The sequence below is a fragment of the Conger conger genome, chromosome 6 (assembly GCF_963514075.1).
Source record: "Conger conger chromosome 6, fConCon1.1, whole genome shotgun sequence".
Lineage (NCBI taxonomy): Eukaryota > Metazoa > Chordata > Actinopteri > Anguilliformes > Congridae > Conger > Conger conger.
In genome coordinates, this window is record NC_083765.1 from 45,998,237 (window position 1) to 46,022,866 (window position 24,630).

Genomic DNA, 24,630 nt, shown 5'->3' on the forward strand with positions numbered 1-24,630 from the left:
GCCTAAGAGCATAAAAGCCCATTTTAAGCTTGAAAGAAGAAGAGGAAGATATGGGAGAGTTTGGCAGAGACGCAAACAATTACCACAAGAACAAATGGAAATAATGCTGGCCAGCATATCAGCCCATTTGGAGCTTGCAGTTGCGACAGCATGCATACCCCTAGAGATGGAGTTATGAATATTATTATGAATAAGCTGTCGAGGAACGAAGAGGGCAATAACTGCTCATAGACTCGTGCTCCGTCTCCCGGCAAATAACTTGACAGCACAGTGGAGAGGGGTCAGTGAATAAGTGCCGTTTTTATGCCAGAGTAACAGTTGTACTCTCCGCTGAGGGAGGGTTGCAGTCCAATTGAATTATTCTGGTTTGCAAGCTGAACGAGACCAAAGCTGACCCAGTTGTTTCCTTGAGTACTGCAGTATGGCTGGGGGTCGGGGGATGCTGTAGGAAACCTTATCATCCCTGATTATCATCCTGTCTCCTCACCTGTACACTAGAACCGAGGTGGAGTTATTGCATAGTCCCTGTCATATCATCAGCCTACTCACAAACAGCAGATCTCAGCTGGCCTCAGACTCTTCACAACCTGGTTTGAATGACATGAAGCACAGCTGCAGTACAGGGAGAAGAACAAAGGCAGAATTTTGAAGGTTATGTACTGTATTTTTTTCCATCTATTTTATATTAGTTATCAGGCTTTGGCCATTTAGTTATTTATCATAGTAAAAATGCCTTAAAACCACGCTGTTGAGGGCGCCTAAGAGGTCACTATCTGTCCTTTAAATACAATAATCAAATAAGCTATTTAAAAGCATTGCATTGTCAGTGATTTTCAAAGGGTACATTTTTAGCTTTTTTTTTGGACTATTCAGTCAAATGCGTCATGGAAAAATCTGACTGCTAGCACCGTGTTGTTATTCTGTGAGTGGCCTTTTGCAAAGTCCTCTTGCCCTTGAAGGTCATTTCTTTCTCCAGCTCTGCAAGGTATTGACATCAACACTGGTCTTTGTCCGGCCTGTGTTTCCGGTCAGGTGATTACATGTTGTACGTTTGTAGGGATGTGCCTGAGATAGTCCGCCTGAATGTCATTTTGTGTGTGAACATGGTACATAACATCATATATAATGCAATTATAACTGCATAGTAAGTTTTAATAATATAAGGAAATGGTTGCTGTTGCTACTTTGCCAGTGGCATGGGTAGTGGCTAAGTAATCTTTAGCCTTGTGGTGACAAACAGCTGAAGCAAAGCAGGGTTGGGTTTGGGTAGTAATTGGGCCCCCTGGGATGCTGCCAGATAAGGCGTTACCAGTAGGGGGTGCTCTTTCCTCTGAGACAAATATGTGCATGACAGAATGTTAAGTTAGAACTTAAGTTCATATGGTGCTTTCCCAATTGTGATATTGCGAAAAAGGAAAATGCAACTATAAATGCAGGCAAAAGTTACCATAGCTCACAAGTCATCTTGTGCAAGTTTTTTATGCACATGTTTAACAGCATTGACAGACATGCCTTGTAGCAAGACACAGGAATAAAGTACACACGGGTAGACACAGCGCATATGTTTTATTCAGGCACGCAGTAAGCACGTGCATACCCCAATTTGAACAGTTGGTCACATTGCAGTTTGTGGTCAGTATCTAAATGAGCATACACCCAAACATAAAGGCAATAAATGTTTTTGCGCTATTTGATAATGATGTACCTGTGAAATAATATGAACCTGTGTTTCTTTAGATGATCAGCTTTCAGTAAATATGGTAAACGGTTGGCATTTATATAGCACCTTTATCCAAAGCACTGTATAATTGATGCTTCTCATTCACCCATTCATACACACACCAATGGCAGTCAACTCATTCTGAGCATTTGGGGGTCAGGTGTCTTGCTCAGGGACACACTCAGGGCGGGAATGACCTGGCAACCCTCCGAATGTCAGAAGACTGTTCTTGCCGCCTGAGCCAATGTCACCCCACGGTACTTCCGTACATAAAGAATTATACACTCGACTGGAATTACAGCACTGGGAGTGGCAGCAGGCTTGTGTGCACAGATTACATACACCACCCAGTCATTCAAACACAGGATTTTGCGTTTTGAAGATTGGTTGAATTCAAAAGCTGGCGCTGGATTGTGGGAAAGGCAATGATAACCACTTATCTCACCTCCGCGACAAAGGAATGGAACAGAACGAGGACGTACTTGCATTCACATTCTTGTTTGTGATAACAAGGAACATCTTCAAAAAACGAAATCACGTTTGGTTTTCCAGAAAGTAAATGCTGACATTGGTATTCACTTTAAAGACTCATGATTACAGGTTACCATTCATTAATGGCTTAACACTATGACAATATGAGGAATTCACATTTCCTTTCATTTCTTTCAAATAAAAAAATAAAAAAGTAAATACTAAAAGCAATTGAGAACAAATGTAAAAACATATGATTGACAAAATACTGATGTTATATATTTGGACATTTCAGACAATACACAAAGGATAGGACATATGAAATGAGTGTTTGCAAACCAATTTTGCAATTCGGTCTAGAAAGAATAGAAATCCCAAAATAAAGAGTTCAAATTATTCCACTCTTGATGCCTCTTTAAAGAAGGAATGGAATTTCTCGTCAGATCACTGTATTAGTCTAAAGAAAGGGCAGGTGCAGTGGAGACCAAGATTAAATGTGAGAATTATTTAGACGTGCTGTGATATTGTGTTGCTGTAGAAATCGCACATCCAAGACTGCAAACCAAAATGGGTCCATTTAGGAAGGGCTGTAATTGTGGTAGGAGGCTATCTCATGGACCATACCCACAGCACTAAAGTGCACATCTGCTTGTGCTCAGGATGCAAATACCAGGGCTGAAGGGAAACCAAATGAATCTGAGCCATTTGTTTGATAGCCCCCCCCTGAGAATGATGATCTGCAAAAGAATTATATGGAAAACACTTAGGGGAAGTAGTTGAACCTCCAAAACTCAAGCACATAAGTGCGCGTACACACACACACACGCACACACACACACACACGTGCGCGCACACACACACACACAATCACATTTTGTGAATATTTTTACATCTTTATCGACACTTAACATCACTCTGAGGACTTGATCTGATCTGTCAATTATGAACAGTTTATCTGCTGTGCCTGGCACTGTATCGCCAGCGTAGCAGATGGAGAGTATTTAACTATTATAGCTGAATCCTTTCCTCACTCCTCACTCTACTCCCAACTCATACATCATTAGGCAAATGCCAAATGTTGAATGTCTTTAACAGAGTTCATAAAGCAGTCTTCTCAGGTAGCTTCTTATCCATGGGTCTGTTCCTACTAGTGTACACAACCTGTGCCAACCAGTAATCTGCAGGTCACCATTTTGGCTCAAAATTACCTTCAACAGATATGTCTTTCTCTGTGTCTTCTTGGAGCATGGGCAGTTGTAGTTTTCAGCAGCCCTATCTTTGAAACATCTGCTAATGTGTTCATCTCTATAAGAGTCCATTAGCCAACATGTGCATAGTGCAGCCAACTCTTTCAGATCCCTTCATACTGGTGGGCTCATTTTGTTTGTCCAGTCCTTTGGAAAATAAGGTGATTACGTTAAAGAATCCAAGGATGTTTTCTACATACACCCTAAAAATAGACACATTTTAATAAATTTAATCAGAATGCAAATATATGTAAATTTAAGCAGTAAAAATTAGAAGTTGCAGTGTGGACAAACTAACAGTTATACAATGCAATTATTTAACAATCCCAAGTTGGGAAGCAGCTAGCTTTGCAGATATGCAAATGTAAATAATTAGATGACTCTAGCCAACAGGATTAAACAAAAGTATGCTTTTCCTGACATTCCTGACCATTTATAATTTGTCTACTAGAGTCAATTATTTTACCTTGAACATTACAGTGTAATGTACAAACACCTGAGTTGATTGACTAATGGCTTAGCCACATTAAGAGATGTATGTATTAAAAGTAGTACTGACAGCCCACAGCCCCCCAGAAAGTCCAAACGTTCTAGGGCAGTCTAATTGATGTAAATAATTAAATTCCATGCAATAATTCCAGTTGCTGAATTTATATCCAGCTAGCCCTGAAGTACAATTACTAAGTTTGAAATTTGTCAAACAAAACTAATCTCCTCTTCCAGAGGTTATTACAATTTACAACTTTTCTAATGTATGAATTCCCAACGTCTGCAAATGATTACCTCAAATACTCCATATACCATTCTTGAAATGTTAGTGCTTTCCCTATGATGTTTACACAGGTATTTGATGCAACTTGTCAAATCCAGCCCTTGATTCTTGCCCTTGATCACTGGTAGCAAACCCAAGTCCTGGAGATGGCCACATGGTCTGTGGGTTTTTGTGTTTTCCTGTCACTCTGTGGCCTTGGAAATTAGGTGGGGGACCCTTTAAAAGCATCAGTGACCTCATAATTTAAGTGGTGAAACGCCCAAAAAAGAAAAACAACTGATGAAAGTGTGGGCTCATACTGTAACTGAACTCATAAACATTTCTGTACTATTTTCTTTTTTTATATTGTGATGTACTACAATGTTAAATATGAACCTAATAATTGCACGCTGAAGTGTTGCATTTTTTGTTGCTGTAATATCCAAATGTAAAAAAACAATTAACAACGATTAATCGCTTTTCGGGCTGGGGTACACAGTGTATGACCATCAGCATCAAATAGTATGCTTACAATGTAATGTATGTGCAAATGGTGGTGTTACGTCCTATGTTGATACGAAATAAATATTTGTAATACTAAAAATAGTATCCAACATACCACGGTGCTTTCAAGATTTATCCATGAGCACAAAACATGACACGACGTTCACGTTGTTACTAAAGCTGAAGAAAACTACCAATGGCAACACTATAGAAAATAATGCTAACCACATTGTCTTCATATTTATTTGATGGCGTCCAGTGAAAATAAATAAATATCCAGTCCCTCAAGAACAGTGAGAATTTCAGACACATTTGTCGCGCTGCATCTTTTGTTTGTTTGTTGGCAGGTGACACAATCCACCACCAAGTGGACCATACTACAGAGACGTCATGTCAGAGAAAAAAATAAGCCTCACACATCACCGCGTTTCTAAACCACAGAAAGCAAAGCGACATGTGCAAAGGTGGTTAATATGAATACGCTTCTTGATATTTAGCATTGGTCGTACAAAACTAATCAGAAAAACGTGTTTAATACAGATAGTGTAAAGCGTGTTTCGTTGATTGATTTACAGCAACATTATGTAACTGTAACAGTAAACAGTGTATTTTCGTCACAACGTTTAGCAACAAAAGAGTTAAAAAAACAACTCTTTAAAATGAAAGTTTTCATATCTAAACTTACACTGGTCGTGTTTAGATTATCAGTAGAATTTCTTCGCGCATCAGTGCATTGTTTTTTATTCTTATCTTTTGCTTGTTTTTCGCTCCTATTGTTCAGTATAGCACAAGCAAGTTGTAACAAGTTACAATGACTGTGAAAAGCTGTTTAAAAAGATTTTTTCCATGATTTGCAGAGAATCTTTTGGAAAGCCCTTCGAAAGTCTTGGTTGAAGATGGTGTAAATGACAGGGTTGAGTGAGCTGTTACAGTAACCAATCCAGAAGAAAAACTTAAACAGCGGATCCGGGACCGCGCAACTTTCCCTACAGACGCTGTACAGGCTGTAACTGAAGAAGAACGGAAACCAGCACACAACGAAGACCCCCATGACCACTGCCAACACGAAGGTAAACCGCTTCTCTCGTGCCTGAGAGATTTTCTTCCGTGACACCGTATTTCTTCTCTTGCGCCTGGAGGAGAAGAGGTCGATTGATTTGTTGCTGGCTCTGGACAGCCGACTAGAATGTTTGGAGAGGGAACTGTTCTTTCGGCTCGTTCTCCTGTCCCTTCTGGAGCTCACGTCCCTGGATTTCTTGCCTTTGCCGTCGGATGAGCTGCTGTCCTCCAGGTCTATCTCGTCCTCGTCTCCCTGTCTCTGTTCCTTCGGCAAGGACGGACAGTGCCCGTTCTCCTTCTCACCGTTCACTTTACATGAGTTGGTCTTTCCCAGTCCGTTCTCGGCGGGAGACGAGCCGTCGGTCCCTTGTTTTTTCCCGGACATGGTCCTCGTTCTGGTTTTGGCCACTTGATAAATTCTTATGTACACCAATATCATAATAACACAAGGGGCAAAGAACGAGCCTATGCTCGAGGAGAGGATGTACCAGGTATCATCATTCAGTTCACACCTGGGATTCAGAGCGTCGTCGTTGTTTCTGTCCATCGATATTAATGGAGGGAATGATATCACAGCAGCGATTAGCCAAACTACAACTATCATACATTTGACTCGTTTTGGGGTCCTTTTTAGGTTGTATTCAACCGCTTGTGTAACAGACCAATATCTATCTAAACTGATAGCGCACAGATGTACAATGGACGATGTGCAAAACAAAACATCTAATGCCAAATATATATCACACCAAACTTTCCCGAAAAACCAATAACCCATGAGCTCGTTTGCTAGGGAAAACGGCATTACCAGGGTGGCCACCAGAATGTCTGCACTTGCTAAAGAAACTAAAAACAGATTTTGCGGTGGTTTTAGGGCTCTGCTTGTTAGCACCGCAATGACAACCAAAACGTTTCCCACAATGGTAAACACAATGAGAAAGCTCACAAGTGCTGCTAGTCCTGCGACGGTTGCCAGAGAATATTGACCTTCCGCAGACGAGGAATTTAGATTTATTACAGGTGAAGCGCCGATCCCACTGGATGAATTTAAGAAATCCATATTGTTTGATATCTTGGGGTATTTTCCTTAAATATTCCAAAATGTTTATCCTATAACGTTAGTCATCCGAGTTACTACTCCATGTAATTTCACATTTCTATCGGAGATATTCATTTTGTTCCTGGAGAGTTCTTTTACCTGCACATTATCGTAATTGAGTCCTTGCATCGTTCGTCAGTTGAAACGTATTTCATCAAACTAACTTGAAAGTAAAATTACTTTGGTAGAAACGCCCCGTCATGCTTTTGATCCAAACATTTCTTTAAACTGTCTTTTAATCCGCGTGTCCTCAGCGTTTCCCCTGCTTCAACAGACTGCTTCGGCTTCGCTGAGCTCTGTTCTTGCTGAACATCAGAGTCCTGCCAACAGCGCAGTATCCACGTGTTCTTCGCATTAAACTAACTCAATTCCGACCCGCCCCTAACATGGAAAGGGAAAGCATGCATAAAGACACGGTGGTAATACCCAGCTGTTTTTTTATGTTGATCAGGTGTTGTTCTCATTATAGTAATTGCAATTGTTGACCATTGTGTTACCTTGTTATCTTTGAACAGAAAAAAAATGTATCTGGTTTCTTATCTCATCCAAGTTGTATATTTTCAGAATCATCGCACGTGCATATGTGGTACCAGATACAGACGTTGTCCGCGTGACAAATGGTAAAAAAGCTCAATATGATTTATGGCATGCAATTTCATTAACTCAACAATCGATATTAAGCGGGTAAATGTAAACTATTTATCAGACACAGCCTTGGCGCTGAGACCTCTGTTTCGTTGCTTTCCTGTTGTCACAATGCACACTGGAGGTCACTATTGTAACATCGCCGCTCGGCGTGCATTCCAAGTAGTACTAATGCAAATATGAATAGAGTGTCCAAAGATGATTATGCCTATTGTTCGGTTACAATGTGCGCCCGTGCTTTGTTGAGAAATTGCGCAATGAAACGCCGTCCCAGGATAGTAAATGTAACCAGAATCCTACAAGAAAGAGAGATAATAACCGATTCCGTATTTCAAATGTAATCTAATTTCAAGGAACCATGTAGCGGTGTAGTGTTTGCACGATTTTGACGAGCTCCTTAAGTTGTCAACAGCATCTCGTTACAAAAATATGGATGGCTGTGTGCGGGGGGAGACGTTTCTATTCAGATCCACACATTTACTAAATGTTGTACATATTGCTTATTGATTTATGAGTGCGTAGTAGGCCCAGGCAGACATCATTCAGTCAACTAAGCCAGGAGTAGTCTTGATGTCACAGCAGTGTTTCACTGTTGAAGCCTATTATATTATATTTCATAAGCAATATTATTTTATTTACAGGGGTCCTTCGACTGAACACTTATGGCAATTTAATAATCCCTTTCGATGTTTGTGCAATATAAACAGGCGAATTTAAAAGTGGCATAGCCATTAATGTGAGTTGACAGAAATTGCAGCAACCTTCAATCATTTGCCACAGCAAACGTATATAATTTTCTAGATCAGTATTAAGATGGACCTGTTTTTCGTTGCCGTTATCCCTTATAATATGGGTTGCATAATTAGCACAATAGATAATTATGCTTTCTGGGGTATCCTCTTGATATTAAGTTGCTGACGCTCCCTGTTAATTGACCGGGTTCTCTGGGCAGTGTAGTTGCCATCATTCACAGCGCACACCCTGAATTGTAAGCAGAGCCGTCGGCGAAATATTTGGGTATTCAGAGTGGGCCTGAGAGAGAGACCGCACCCTGCTGGGACGGCCTCACACTACTGTCCAAATGTGCTGGATTTGACTTGCGGTCTTTTAAAGATCTCCCATGGCAAGTCAGACTGTGATCACGAGGATACTATTCTTTGTTTTCCCCTGATAAGTAAGAGAAGGCGAGCATTAACAAGACCTTGTTTCCACCCAATGGTAAGTGGGCGGGGCAAGACTCAAAACAAAGAGAACGTGCCAAAACGCATAAAATAAATGTATCAACACACAAAATATTTATCAACTTGTCTTCTCTGTTTTAACAAAGCCATTCAATTAGTTAATTTTACTCTGCTGGGATATAATCCCAGATTCATTCTTATGTGTTTCATTCCACACCAAACTGACAGAGTTTAGAATTAGATGAAAATGATGAATCATGGCTTATGCATATGTATTTTTGCTCTTCCATTATAATGAAAGCTGTCATCACCAAAGCACTCTTATAGCACCCTTACCAATAATAAAAAAAAAACAGCTTGTTGTTTTAGCAGAACAAAGGGGAGCAGCAGGAGTTGGAGCGGCGGTGGCCAGAGTACAGTCATTGACTTAATAGGCTACAGTACTTACCCCTTTATTTACAGGCCCTGGACATAACCATGGAAACCAGGATATTCCCATTCCAGAATATTCTGGTAGAGCAGGACCCGAGAAGCACTGCTTCCGTGTTCTGACCCAGTACACCTTCTGAGGTTCTGAGGTTCTGTGCACTAAAATATGCCCTGATGCATTTTCAGATTTGGAAAAAAACTTACTGTTGAGACACAAGCCACACCCTTCAGTGGAAGTTCAGCATAATCTTCTCACTGATTCCAGCACTTGGTACAGTATGCCGATGTTTTTTGCACTTGTAAAGTCATTTTGTGTCCCTGACAAATGAAATATCACTCCTGCAGCTGGAGAGCTGAAACAATGTATCTGCCAGCGATGGGATCCTCTGACTGACTTTTGTCTGTCTCTTACAACCAGTTGGTTATTATACAGTACCACAGCAGAGAAAATCCTGGTTTCCCCAGGCGGAATTAAAAAGAAGCTGCAACGTTCAACATACATTGGATCTGACCTGCAGCTAAGCTCCGGAGCCTTGTACATGCTGTGGAAATTCAAGGTCAAAATCAATATCGTGGTTAAAAAATTCCCTGTATTTTTAAAACGGCAGTAATTATATCCCTCCTGCACTATCCATCAAAATCCACTAACTGTCTGAAGTATAAATGATTGCTCGTGGTAAGTGTGATTGTGATGCTAAGCATAATGTCGCAGTAAAATAAATAATTGCTTTAATATCTTGTGTATTAACCATCCCCAGACTCATGCCAGGACAACCACTGGGTCTGCTGATTTTCAGTGTTGACCAAGCATTTCATTGACCACGGAAAGTGGTTGGCTACATAGTTAAGTCACATCAGCTGGTTTATTGGCTCTAATTGGTTGGTGATTTATGGAGGAGTAATGGGTTATCATCCAGCAGCTTAATCAATTTTTCTCTGCATTAAAAATTTCTCCCACATGCTGTGTAGGAAGCATGCACTAGTTTCTCCCATGACTTGATATGGATCCAATAAACCGCACATGACATGATTCTAAACAAATGACATCATTTCTGCTTTCCTCAGAACCCGCAGGTTTTCCTGTCTTTGTGTGCGGTAATTTCATCTGGGATCTTATTAAGGAAAACAAGACTGCTCTAGCCCCAAGCAGCCAAAAGCCAAAATGTACAACCCCCGTCCCCTCAGCTGGGTTATTCGGGATATGTTTCACAGACTCCACTGTGTTTGGCTGATGTGAGAGTTGGTAGACAATCACCCCGAGAGTCTACATTGCTCGCAGGGTTTATTGTTTCTTTTTTTGTGGAACTGTGTTTATGCTGAAAACGATACCACCCAACAGCGCCTCCAGGCCTGGCGAATCAGAATATCTGCTCAAGACGTGCTTCCAGAGATTGCACTGTGTGTGGCTGACGTGAGATTTTGTAGACAATCACCTTGAGAGTGTAAATGGCTTGCGGAGCTTCCAGGATATTATCCGATGGTGCCGAAAGGCCTGGAGAACGGGACTCTCGGGGAGCGAACGAAAGCAATGCCAGCAGGAATCTGCATTCCAAACGAGCTCTGGGCGAGCATATGGGTCGCAAACGGAAAGTGATGAGCGTTTTAAACCCTCTGGGTGTCGTGAGTTCAGCTCGCCAGTCAAGCAGGAGGACCGCAGATGGCCGCAATTTGTGAATGAAGATGGAGAACAGCAATGGGCACCTTGGCTGGGAGTTTTGGACCAATGGCAAAGGCTGTTCCCTGCTGGGGTGAGTTTGGTTTTGTGGGAGGAGATGTGTGTGTGGGGATTTTTTTTCTTCATATAGACATTGCAAGAGAAGCTGATTTCAGTATTGAGAGAACAAGTATTCTGATGTTTCTCATCCATGAAATGAAAAAAATGCAAATTTCATTTTAAGATGTTTTTCATGAAGTCCCACTATATTGTAGCTCTTCTTATGAAGTCAAAAAACACAATTTGGTTACATTGTTTATAAAATGGAAACAGTGCATTTAATTCAAATTGAGATACAGTATAATAAGTATAATAACCTTAGATGCTGAAATGATCCGCCGTTTTGACTGCCTGATTTGGATCTGAAGTCATCTTTTATATGAAATGTGTCATATAGCCTTAGTCATCAGTCATTTTGGAAGTGTAGTGTCAAATTTCATTATGAAACTGATGAGGCTTTGTGACAATATTAAGGACATATCATACGCATTAATTGTGCGGTTGAGGGTACCGTTCTTGCCAACTTTGTAAATTGGACACCTGGGGCTTGTTTTAAGGATTTGACAGTAATGTGTAATTAAATAAATGACTTAATTATCAAACACAGTAAACATCTCTGAGTAGTTCCCAGTGGAGGTTTTTATGTATTCTTATTGTACAGAGCTCACATTGTACTGTGGGCGGCCTGTAGTGTAGTGATTAAGGTAAATGACTGGGACACACAATGTCTAATCCCGGTGTAGCCACAATAAGATCCACACAGCCGTTGGGCCCTTGAGCAAGGCCCTTAACCCTGCATTGCTCCAGGGGAGGATTGTCTTCTGCTTAGTCTAATCAACTGTATGTCACTGGATAATGCCAATAATGTAATGTAATTAGCTGATCCTAGTTGTACCTTTATATGGCAAAGGTCCCCAAAGTACTGTAATATGAAAGGTGAAAGTGGGTGGTGAGATGCATGTTAGAAATGTGTGCACACATACACTCAGTGTGCACTTAGGTATTTATTAGACTTATTTGGTCTATTACACTATTGCTTCTGCTGCTGTTCCTATCCAGATGTGCTATGTGTTCAGAGATGCTTTTCTGCATACCACAGATACCACAATAATATGTGGTTATTTGCGTTACTGTCACCTTCTTATCAACTTCGACCAGTCTGGCCCTTTCCAACTGACCTCTCTCAGTAACAATGCTTTTTTTTGCCCGTAGAACAGCTGCTCACTGGCTGCCTTTTGTTTTTCGTGCCTTTCTCTGTAAACGCTAGAGATTGTTGTGCCTGAAAATCAGAAGTTTCATGGTCAAAGTCACTTAGATCACATTTGGGCTGAACAAGAGCTGAATCTCTTGACAACTGTTCAAGTAACTTGGCCCTGTGGGAAACCATAAAAGCTCCCAGTGCTCAATAGATATGAATACATCTGCACTGCCTGGCCTTTGTACAAGTATACTGGGGAATGAATGTAGTGTTGTCGCTATTGTATTAGTCTTTGTGTCCCTTGCGCTTGGATCCTACAACTCAAATTACATGGTGATTCTTAGAGTGCAGATCCGGTAAATCCAAATTACAAATTGCACCTGTTGATGAAATCTGTAAACCACTTTTCTAATGCCATACGTGAACTGTTCCCTTAGCAACCTTCTCACAGCTCCAATACATCTGTTTTACTGCAGATAAATTACTGTCAATATTATGCTTTTGCTTGGTCATTGGTCTCTGTGGATTCCAGTTTGATATATGGTCCTAAATTTCAGTCCCTTTTCCCTCTCTTCCTGTTTTTTCATTGAGCCTATTCATTGTCTCCTGTGTCTACAAAACTGAAGACATTGTGCATCCAATGTTGCTTTGGCTGTCCTTTTTGTTTGTTGGTTTTTTCCAGAACAGCAATTAATTAAATTGCATTTGTAATTGGATGAATGGATTGGTTTGTTCTTGCCAGCAGCCTTTTGGTCACTGGTTTGCCTAGAAGGATACTCAGTGGTGCTCCATAAATGATTACAGCCTTAAATGTATTGGGCAGCACCCAATAAACAGCATTGTTGCCCAATATTCACGAAGCACTCCATAAGCTGCTCTGCAGTGTGTGGGGTCCTAATTCAAGATGATTTAAAATTAACTTCAGTTGGTAACTCTCAGTGGTAAAGGAAGTCAGGCTATGTTCTGAGAGTGGGCAGGCTCAGAATTCATTGCTGTGTGTAAGCACTTGTACAATTGTGTGATATAATGTATTAATATTTGCGTGGTTTGTATGTATTGTGAAGATTTGCCTCAGCTTAAAGGGGTAATGTGTAGGTCACATTAAGTACACATCAAAAACGCCACAGTAGCACTAGTAGAATAGGCACAGAACAGTCAGACTGCAGGGAGTAGGTATTTAACAGAAATAGAATAAAATAGAAACGTATACTGTACCTGCACAATTTGTGATTGTGAATGTGCTTTAGAAATGCTATAGTCACTGTGATTATATGATGCTGAAGAATAGTAAGAGCTATATTTGCATATTTATAATCTGAAAGAGGTCCTTTACACTGTTTCAGAATTCCGTTTGCATTGCAGGATTTAACCATTAGATTTTGAATGTGATCCACATGTTAAGAGTTAAAGCCTAAATTCAACAGTAAAATAGGGACATGTGACATTACATATTTTTATGACGCCATCTGCTCGGGAGACTTTCCTAACAGCAATAATGATTAAATTAACTCTGATTGTTTATGTCTATGGCTGAAATTGTTGCTCTATTCCTCATATAAATCTTACAGTGAAAGTCACTCTGGATATAAGAAAATAAATAATTATTTATTAATCATATATGTAGTACAAACTGGCCCATGGTATTACAGCTGTTGATGGTGAAGGCAATGTGTTGTGAGTTGTGTCATATCACTTGTGTGGTTTTTATAGTATGCCATATAACAGGGCGGTTATGGCTGAATTATGTTGCAGTGAATGATGCTGTGCATGCACAGTCCTCTGTTGGGCGACGTGGTGGCACAGTGGGTAGTGCCTCTCTGTGATTCCTCTTGGCACTCTCGTTTCCTCCCACAGTCCAAAGACATGTTGACTCCAGGGCTCTCTTGCAAAAGAGATGCCAATCTCAATGTGACTATGCTGGGGCCTCCATTACGAAACAGGATTACTGAGTTAGCTGGATAACTCCCGAACCCTTCCTAAACTGAAGTAAAAAGAGCTGATCTGGGTTTCGCTCAGCAAAGTTATCCAGCTGACTCGATATAATCCTGCTTCGCGATACAGACCCCAGGTTAAATAAAATAAATAAATAAATAAATCATATCGTAACAATGGAAGATTGTTGAAGACTACGGTGTAATTGCATCCTTTGTCACTATACAAGCCTCTTGTTCCACCTGTCATACGTAGGCACATGGTATGAATGGGTGAATGAGAAGCATCAATTGTACAGCGCTTTGGATAAAGGCGCTATATAAATGCCAACCATTTACCATTTACCATTCACAAGGTCCTGGCTCCCTCATGGGCTTACCACAGAATCTCAGGAGGCCACAGTGAATACTGCAGTGTAAGATGGGATGATGTTACTTTCCAGTTATTAAAACAACAAAGCAAACAAAGCAAAACACATCTGGAAGTACAGGCAATTCGTCTCTTCAATGTACAGTCCTCAGCCAAATTAATGCTGACTTGGTGGCTGTTCGAAGCAGAACTAAATCCCGGGTGCTGATTTTTAGCTCAAGATCGCTCTGGGGGAAAATCTCAGAGGGACCCAAAGGGTGACAGAAGTGATGGCCTTCCAGAAACTTCTGTCAGCAGATGGGCCCTGGTGCTGATTAACAAACGTGCTTACAGCAGGGGGATGGACCCACCAGAGTCCGGAAGTGAAGAGAGTCCTTTGCTTTGTGAGGTCACGGCATTCCTCTTTGTTTTGTTTACGAACGCTCCTGGGAATCTGGGGCTGGTCCGATCAATAGCTTTCATTCTACCAGGAGGTAGTGTTTTTCTCGTGAGTCAGGGTCTTTTGTAATCCTATGCTGGTCTTCTGCGTCTGGGCACAGGGTTTGACCTCGAGTGCCCTTGGAAAGGAGGATGAGGGAGCAGATTTCAGTGGGCTCCTCAGTGCCGGCTATCTGAGAGAGCTTAAATTGTGTTAATTCACTACCTTACCTTTTACTGCCTGAACACATGGCTGCAGTTCATTCAGAAATGCACTTCATTTATGCTGAGCTCTAACTTCCTGCCAGCTCACAGCCAGTGTTTTTATAGCCGCTGCGAAAACTTTATTCTACGTCGTATTTAATCCGTGGCACATACTCGATTAGTGCTTGTTATTGTTCTTGCGGTTGGCTGTTGTTTTTGGTTGTTGCTTATTGGTGGCTGTTGCTGGTTATAGTTTTAAAATCTGCGCCACAGACTGGTTACGTGTGTGAAAAGTGAAAACATGCCAGTGGTATGCAGTACATTAGACTAAAATGAAGCCAGTATGTGAGGGGGAAAAGGACAGCATTTTTGTAAAAACTATTCATCTATGGTTATGACATGAAATGAGCAAATAAGGAAGAATGAGGAGTTGAAGCTTAAAGAGTTTAAGTAAATTGTTTACGGTAGTAAGTGGCTGTGATCCCAAGGTTGGCAAGGCAGTGTTGACTGTAGGTTGTTCTTGTTATATACTCAGGTGGAATGTTTACAAGTTTTCTTGATCAGCTGATGACGCACTCTTCAGTGGGTGTGTGAATGCCTATCATTCCCTCGCAGCCTATGTTGTAATAATGGCAGTCCTGGGTCAAATGTGTAATTGTTTTGAATTCAAATACATTTCTGTGCTTAATTGATCTTGCCTGGTATAATTGAGCTGACCAAGAGGACCAGAAGGTAAATACTTTTTTAAAGTATTTAATAGGTTCTAGTACACCAGAAAAACTCAGTAAAGTGTAGAAATGTATTTGAATTCAAAACAATGACATATGTCTACCCAGGTCTGGGGGTGGATTGTGAGTGTGTGAGCAGTAAATACCCTGTTTACCCAGGTCTGGGGGTGGATTGTGAGTGTGTGAGCAGTAAATACCCTGTTTACCCAGGTCTGGGGGTGGATTGTGAGTGTGTGAGCAGTAAATACCCTGTTTACCCAGGTCTGGGGGTGGATTGTGAGTGTGTGAGCAGTAAATACCCTGTTTACCCGGGTCTACCCGCCTTGGCACATGGCCACACATCCAGGAGCCCTTCCTTGCGAAGCTGCTGTTTACAGTGGGGCCTTTTCTCTTCTCTTATTTATTTTTAAAATGAAGTCACGCTTCACCTCATGAATGTTAATGGTATTAAAACATTGTTTTAATTAAATATAATGGAAAGCTCTTATTAAAAGAATGCTTTAATGCAAACAGCCATATCATATTTTCAGATAAGGTTTATCTGAAAGGTCCCAGGTTTGAAAATGGAAAAGCAATTTTCCAAAAGCCAAAAAGCAGAAGCCAAAAGCAAAGCACTTGTTTCACAAAGTTTTATTGTGGTTTCTACTTGATCTAGCATGTATGTACCTATAAACATATCTCTGGGTAGAATAATATGGAAGAATATGTCACATTTGCGACAGGGCGGGAAATGTCATTGTACATTAATAACATTTCTGTAAATGTGCCAGGGATGCTAATTTTCATCTGGGTTGCTTGTTTTGGCTGTGGGAGAAACCCACACAAACACCTTCTTGTGAGGCAACAGTGCTAGCCATTGCACCACCATGCCACCCAGTAGCCCATTGATTTCTGAACAAGAGCCAATGCAATCAAAAATTTAGATTGAATATATTAGATTGTGTTCAGAGATTTCATTGTTGGTGTGTAAAAAGTCCATGCTGTTACAATGGGCTCCTAGCAAACACAAGTTCTCACAATATTACTGAAATGTTATACTGAATATGTTCTCAATTTTATAACATTGCCATAACATTGCAGCAACATGTTACTTGGCAATTCTCTTTTCAATCGAAAGTGTAAAGGCAACAATTTTCCTTCTAGAAACATTTAACAGCAACCATTTCAGTGCTGTTATGCGAAATCATCCGTGAAGACCCCAGGTGGTCAAAGAACACAATTATCTTCCCTGATATTTCAGCCAATATTGAAAAATCGCTCAAGGTAGTTTAAATGCATTTATTGGCGTACTCTCCATCCAACCAATGTTTTTGTTTGTTTGTACTTTCACACCTGCACTCAGTAATTCTCATTAACGCTAACCCACAACACTTTTAGCACATATCCAGAAGCCAATGTCCAAGTTTGGTAAATATACACAGGTGCTTAATTCCCTGTGGTTGTGGTGATGTGCTCCTCCATTATGGCTCCTGTCAGCTGCTCCTGTTTGCTCCAGCAGCCAGGGAAACCTTCAGGATGTAGGGCAGCTGCAGTCTCGCACGCCTACCTGTGGCTGATCAGCAGTCAGCTGGGGTGTAGCATCTGCCTTATTTAAGCTTGTTGCCTTGCCTTTGGAGGAGAAACATCCACAGACACAGCTGCTGCATGTAGAACTTTTATTATGGCCTTCAGGGGCCTGCCTTCCTTGCTTGGATCTCAGTTTGGCTCTTTTATATTTTTAGTTTTGTATTTCTGATTTGTTGAACCAAAACAGCTTAAAGTAATTGCTTCATGCAGATTTTGGGTGTTAATTCACCACCCTGTACAGTGGCTCCATCTGACACAACCACAAACCCAATCCAAAATCAGCAGAATTGTTTTTTATACTTGAATCATTTTGACATAAAACAAGTGCTGTGGGTGACAAAATCATGCTGCGGTGAAATATTTTCTGAAATATTATTTAATTTTTATAGAATGCCCCTTGTATTGTCAGTTTTATCATGGTGGAAAATGTCCTGAGGTTCTTTCGATTAAGGCCAGGCTTGTATCCCCTTCAGGGGGCAGAACTGAATTGTTGGGTCTTATGAGGATATGGACAGATGGATGGATAGATAGAGAGATTGTATAAGATGTACAATTTTAATTACGGCCCAGAATAACTTATTAATCATCTTGCTGCTAGTGGCAAATATTTTATTCTCAGCCTATTCGGTCTAGTTTTTCGTGTGCTTTAGTAGACTTTATAGTGTCAGTGAGAACACAGAAGAAATCCACCATCTTAATTTGCCGAGACCTAAATGCACTCAAATGACGAGTGAGAGTGTGTTTGTGCCAACTGCAGTAATGAAAATATCATCATATATATATATATATATATATATATATATATATATATATATATTCTTTTGTAACATCATAATCGCAGTCCAAATGAAGGTTTATTTATAGTCATGGTCCTAGACAGCAACAAGTAATGTTTGTGTTGAAAGGATAGTACTTTAACTGGGGTTATACTGTGTAATCCATCAAAAAAATAATCTACTGAAATTAGCTGATTTTCATTGAATTTGTGTAACATGTGCTGTCCTGGTGGCGTTCCCGGGGGGAGGGAAGGTCACATTGAGATAGAGGGGGATGTTTGGAAAACAACTTTTGTGTAAATCCCATAATGGAATTCTTTGCATTACACGGGGTTGTGGGATATTCACCTTATCTGACGAAAATCCGTGCAGCACACCAAGACATTACCTCCAGGAGCAACAGCTGCGTCTGTGCCATTTCCATTTATTATTCTCTCTGCGTTTACCTTGCAGATTATACTGAATGTGAGCTCATCCTACTCTGTGCTTTAATCAAGTTCTACCTTTTTATAAATAAACTGATGAATAGAAAACGTGAACCGCACCTGTTGGTTAGGCTGTTCTGTCAGATAAATAATTTAGACATAGTTTATGGCGACGCGGATGCTTTTTGAAAAGAAAAGACACACGCGATGTGGCGATAGAGGCTGAAAGCGAGAATCAGACCAGGTAGATGAGTTTTCCGTCAGCGATAATAGGAACGTCCATAAAAGCGCAATCATTTAAGGGCTTTTTGATGACTATCGTAGCGTAGGAGTTTGATAGATAGTTCTGGATGACTGCCACGATTTAATGAGGGTTGTCCTCCGCTGAAAAAAGGGGGGGGAAAGCATCCATATGTGGGAAGCTAAGGGACGCGTGTTGCATTGGTGACTTTGGCCTCCTTCGTTGTGTATTTTTCATTTAAATGAGCCGTAAGCCGTAGAATGCTCAGATGCCAAATGCAAATTGGTCCATATCCGTGAAATAGGTCAATAGATCAGTTAATTTGTGTTGCCATTAAAAATGCTTCGGCTGTCCTTTCTGTGATATCATTAAAATGTTTTTAAAAAATTTAGAAAATAGAAAGTCTCCTGTAAAAGAAATACATGTTAAAATAGGCGATGTTGACTTTAAATTATGCTGCAAGGACATGTCTAAGCAGAACTCTCCATACTTGGCTGAAGCTTGGATAAAATTTGTAAAACCGCTTTAATTTGTTCCCTTCAACCAGGCAGTGACATGGTTGTTTTTGTAAAATGTTAGGTATGTGGAGCCACCCATGCGTCCCCCATGTGTGAACGGGTCCCTGCATGTAGACTACCTCTCAGACACACATTTCACCTGTACCACACAAGCTTGCTGTTTGTCCCACACAAAGCAATGCCTCTGTCTTTCTACAGATGGTTAATGGTGATGCTCACTCCAGAATTATTTCTTACAGAATGCTCCCAGTACCCTCGGGACATCCTTTGTTGACTGTAACGTTTGTTTTTATTTATTTGTTTTGAAGCACATTTGATACTGAGGGGGGGATTTTAAACTAAAGACACACACAGTGGAGTACTTTATCCCATTTGAATTTCCATTGTTTGTTCTAGCCCAAGCGATTACTGTAGACAAAGCTACGCCACACTCTAAATATGATTTATGCAGATTAGGGGCATTCATGAGGAAAGCTAGAGAACACAACTCTCTATGCCCCACAAGCAATTATTTATTATATTCTCTGGCAGAAAATAACAATTGTTTGACCCCTGGCTGCTCTTCGTTATGTGGACTATAACCGAAAACTGTTATTATTTTGTTAAACATTGTGTTACTGTGTGACTGAGCAAGGAAATTATTCTGATTTCTTATTAAGGATTGACAAAACACGAATTAGCCTAATTACAATTAATTTATTATCAATTCTGTGTCAACTGTTCAGATTCACTCGCAGCAAAAACTCAAGATAAGCAAGGCTGTGTTTCAGCAAATTGAGCACATCCTAGGGGAGAGTTAGCATGCTAAATAGAGTATCACAGACAGGCACCCATGTAGTATATGATTATTAACGATCTACGGCTACTCCCCATCTGCAGTGGTCAGATTGTGTCATTTGTCAGACGGGTCACTGCCTGCCCAACTGTAGGGGATTCATCTGCTTTATGGCTTTTTTCTGGAGGTTATCTGCATGCCCACAAGTAAGGGGCAATTTGTGCCCAATAAAATGGAATCTATGTTTTGTTTTTTTGGCACAACCGCAGCCCCGTCTGTGCTCGTTTAATTGTAAGCAGATAATTCTCGAGCACTTGCAGAGAATGAACAATGACTGAGTATGACAAGGCTGGGTGACTCTGGAAATTAATGCCGGGCTTCCCAAACTGGGGATGACTGTGTTGGGCTGGCATGAGTATATGAGAAATTAGAGACAATCCACTTGCTTTATGAATACTCTATTTAGTATTTGCATTTCTGTGTCACATACTGTATGAAAATGAACATAAAATATGTCATCAAAATGTACAGTAGACCCTTGATAATTGAATATTCTTAATGCCACTGTGGACTGGCATATATTCATAACAGATGCATATAGTGAGCATGCATTTTACCCCATGCACAATTACAGGGAGTGGCCTTAGAAGAACAAGTAGTGGCTATTTAGCTTATTTACTGCTTTTTACACAAATATTGTTGTCTGAAGGTTATGTTCCCAATTTAATCTGAACATGCTATTTCCTGTCTTGAATGGGTACATAAATACAGTTTGAGAGTGCGTTAAAGAGCATCCACTGTGCACCCATGCATGACTGCTACACAATGTCTTGATTGTACCATGAAAGGCTTCATGGTCATTGCCGTGCACTGTTAGTGCTATCGATTTGAATGTGTTTGGACAGATAAGTACAGTGTTGTTTTGCCTGGTATTTGAGGTTTTGACTCAAGCTGGATAGATTTTGAACCTGAAATACCTTTCTCTGTTGGTCTCATTTCTACACAAAATGGGAATGGTTTTGAAAATAGTGATGCAATCCATACTGTTACCCTGTAATCCTGTGTTGGAATGTTTTTTTGTTTTTTAATTCTAAGTCAGTGTTCTAGAACCCCATTACTTTCAATTACTATCAGTGATTGTTACATCAGCATAGAAAATTCAGTTAAGAACATTTTAACGCCTTAAAGAGATAGGTTTGGTGACATTAAGATGCATGTCTCCCTGTGCTACAAGACATAGAAAAAGAAGCTTCTAGAACAGGCAGTTTGTCAGCAAACCTGTACACTGTAATTATGTCAATGTTCATGTCAATAAAATAATCATCAATTGTGGAATTTTTTATTAAATGTTTAGAGTACTGCTTGATTATTGTATGTTTGTTAACCTACTATACTGAAAGGCCATTATCTTCATACCTGGATTTGTTAGAGAATATCAGAATATTTCCTTGTGTTTTAACAATGAAAACTCTATTGAATTAATCCCAAGTAACCTTCGACTTCATGCATTTCTGTCATTAATTGCCAATTTGCATAAAAAAGTATTTTTCATGAAACTGTGACTAATTGAGTTTAACCTCAACAAATAAACACTAACAAATAAAACTAAAAATTATTTTTGAGGGCCCACATTAAAATCCCTATCCAGTGACATTATTGTTCAGTGACATTTGAGCAACAGTATCCCTCACCAAAGATTCTCTTTAACGTGTAAAAATACGCAGCTCATTTTATTCCACATACTCATTTTATTTCATTCGATCTGAGGATTTGCCACTGCATTGCAATGTACTGCAAAAGTTAGTTAATCACCGTAAGGTGAATAGGACAGACTGCTTTCCTAAAAGGTGTAACAGCACTAATTTCGAGTTCTGCCCTGCTTGCCTGAAGGCAGAACCTCACAATGCGCTGTTGAATAAAAGAATAAATATTTGTAGTTCATGGCACCTTGTGTTCCATTCGGCTCAGATTTCTCTCATCAGGGGGGCCCTGAAGCAGCATATAACACGCTTCATCACAGGACGTGGCTACATCGGGCTGGAATTCTACACTGGGGAAATGGCAGCTGTATTGAAACATGTACCACTCTTCCTTTATTGCCGATGTTACAGGCTTAAGCAAGCTGCTGCAGTAGAAATTCTCAATACAGGAGCTGCTTGGTGTCTTGTCCTGTTAAGACAGTGTCCTGTGGACAATTGGGGAGAGTTCCTCAGTTGGGTTCCACAGTTTGGCCATCAGCTCCATACCATACCACTGCCAACTGTGGCAAGCATCACCATAAGGCAGTGCGTAATTGGACCCAGCAGAACGAGGGGTTTGGTGGGTGGGATGACTGTGTCACATCACATTCCGACAGCCCCCCTCTGTCCAATCAGATGCCGGTGTTTGCACAAACTGGATGTCTGTGCGAGCAGACTGTGGAGTGGTGAGAGGCTGGGGCTAACCGTGTCTCTGCCAAAGATCTACTCAATTGATGGAGGAGGTTGCAGCGATGCCTCCAGCTTACAAATATAATTTGGCATTTCTTGTTATGGGAAAAAAAGGGGGGGTGGGGGGGTGCACTCAAGAACATAACATAACTTGCTAGGCCCATACTCCTATTTTGTGAACTGACCTTATATGTCCATTGCCAACCTGCACAGTCTCTGAGGTATTGCTGTGCTTTTAGTTCTCTCAACTGTGGAGTCTGTTGGCACAATCTACTGTATTTTAAAGAAACCCCTCAAGACAAACTGTCATTGGTACATAGCTATGCTTTTATAACTGGTTTGAACAGAATGTTATGGTCAGTTCCTACAAAGAATGATACAGGAATGCCTGCATAAACCATATCACCTTCATGCCAAAGCATCAGCTTTAGGTGCACTGTCTTCTGAGAGTGTTAAAGGAAGAGAAAGGGTCCCTGAATCTATCTTTCACTGTATCTCTCTATGTTTTTCTTTTCTTTTCCAATGCAATTATTATTATTATTATTATTATTATTATTATTATTATTAAACTATTATTTTTTATTATTGTGTGTTCTATTAGGAGACATCACTATATTGTGTCCATGTTTGTGTCTGCATAAGGTAAAAGCAAATAAACAATTGGTTACAAAAAAATACAAATAAAAACTTGACAGCATTGATGTTGAAATTGGATGTAGAGCTTGACATTGGATTTGCTGCAAAAAAGAAATGACTACATCTGATAAAGATTTGTTTGCAGGTCATGAAATCGCTGTTAGAGGACCAAGTATTCGGGTTTGCAGTGGCCGCGGTTAATGATGTGTGGTATATTTCTGGTGAGTGTTTTCCTGCAATTTCCCCCTCTTTACCCTAAATATCTAAAATTCAATGCATTCCAGATTGAGCTGACCCGGGTCTGTTCCACCCCAGGGAGCGGGGAGAGTGAAAATGGGCATATTACTGTCAGACAGCTCACATTTACTGAATATAACCCATTCCAGACCCCTGTAATACAAGCCATTTCCAGTAACTCAAACACGTGAACTATGTCCATGGGATAGCATTTCTCTAAGAGAACACAATACTAATTAGATCTCCTGCTTCAGAGTCTTGGAGGCTTTGCCTATCCTATCCACTGATGTGATTTGCCCCCATTTTTGCTTGGAGAATATAATGAATTGGCTCTGGGCCCAAGATCCTCCAGTTTACTTCTCTTCTCCAGATTATCAGTGGTCTGCTGAAGTGAAATGCATGGTTTAGTGTTAGCTGCTGTGTCTCATTTTTTTAAGCTAATTAAGAGGAAGGAGCTGAAGAGCAGAGATATTTTATCGCCTCTAGAAGATCATTAAACTATGACACTACTCGTTAAATGATGATCATTAAACTATGACGCCAATATGCTGCAAATTAGAATTCCACTTCCAAAATAAGGCTAATGTGACACCAATTTCATTTCTCTACCCCTAGAAGAGAACTTTTCTGGCTTAAAATGCAATGATGACGCTCACAAATTAGGTAATTTAACCGCATCTATTTTTTAAAAAACAAAACCATTATTTAATATTTGATTTGAAAGTGGCTGAAGTAAACTGTTTTCCAGGAAGTTGGTAAATAATAGCTTTACCATTGTTTAGCATTGAACCCCTACTTTCAATTTGAGCAACAGAACTGCAGAAGAAGGTCTCGCCTATTTAGGTCTAGCCTATTTTGTCAGTACAGGAAAACAGCAGCACCCATGTCTTTAAGGTGAGTAGTTAGGACTCATCATATCCTTTGATTTATGATTAGATAAATTCCCCAGGTGTTTTCTTGTCTTTTAGAGATACCAGACTAAAGCACTCCAGCCATTTGTAGATGTGTCCCTGGATAAAACCTTTGGTACATGTCTATCAATGGTAGTGCTGATTTGACTAAGGCTTGCTCCACAGAGAGAGGCATTTTAAACTGTCACTCAGGCCATCAGAGTCAACACAGCTGTAACTTGTATTGAATTTGTTAGATTTAATACTCCAGAATTGTTTCTACCACAGAGAAAAAAACACATCAGTCAGGTAGGTCAAATTGCCCTGTGACAACTCAAGGCTGTCAGAAATTGGGACTTTTCAAGTATCATTATTTTAAAATGACTAGATTTGGACTTTGTGGCAACAATCCCTGTTTTGTATTCTGCTCGAAATCCTGCCCCACAAGGGAGCATTAATTGTGTTTTAGATA

At 40.3% G+C, this 24,630-nt stretch overlaps 1 protein-coding gene across 1 annotated transcript; it reads right to left on the minus strand.

Moving 5' to 3' along the window:
* Positions 1-4,922: 4,922 nt before the first annotated feature.
* adra2c (adrenoceptor alpha 2C) lies at positions 4,923-7,138 on the minus strand. The gene has a single exon (XM_061246351.1). It carries the CDS (start codon positions 6,807-6,809, stop codon positions 5,523-5,525), a length of 1,287 nt encoding a protein of 428 aa, XP_061102335.1. The 5' UTR covers positions 6,810-7,138; the 3' UTR covers positions 4,923-5,522.
* Between the last annotated feature and the right edge of the window lie 17,492 nt (positions 7,139-24,630).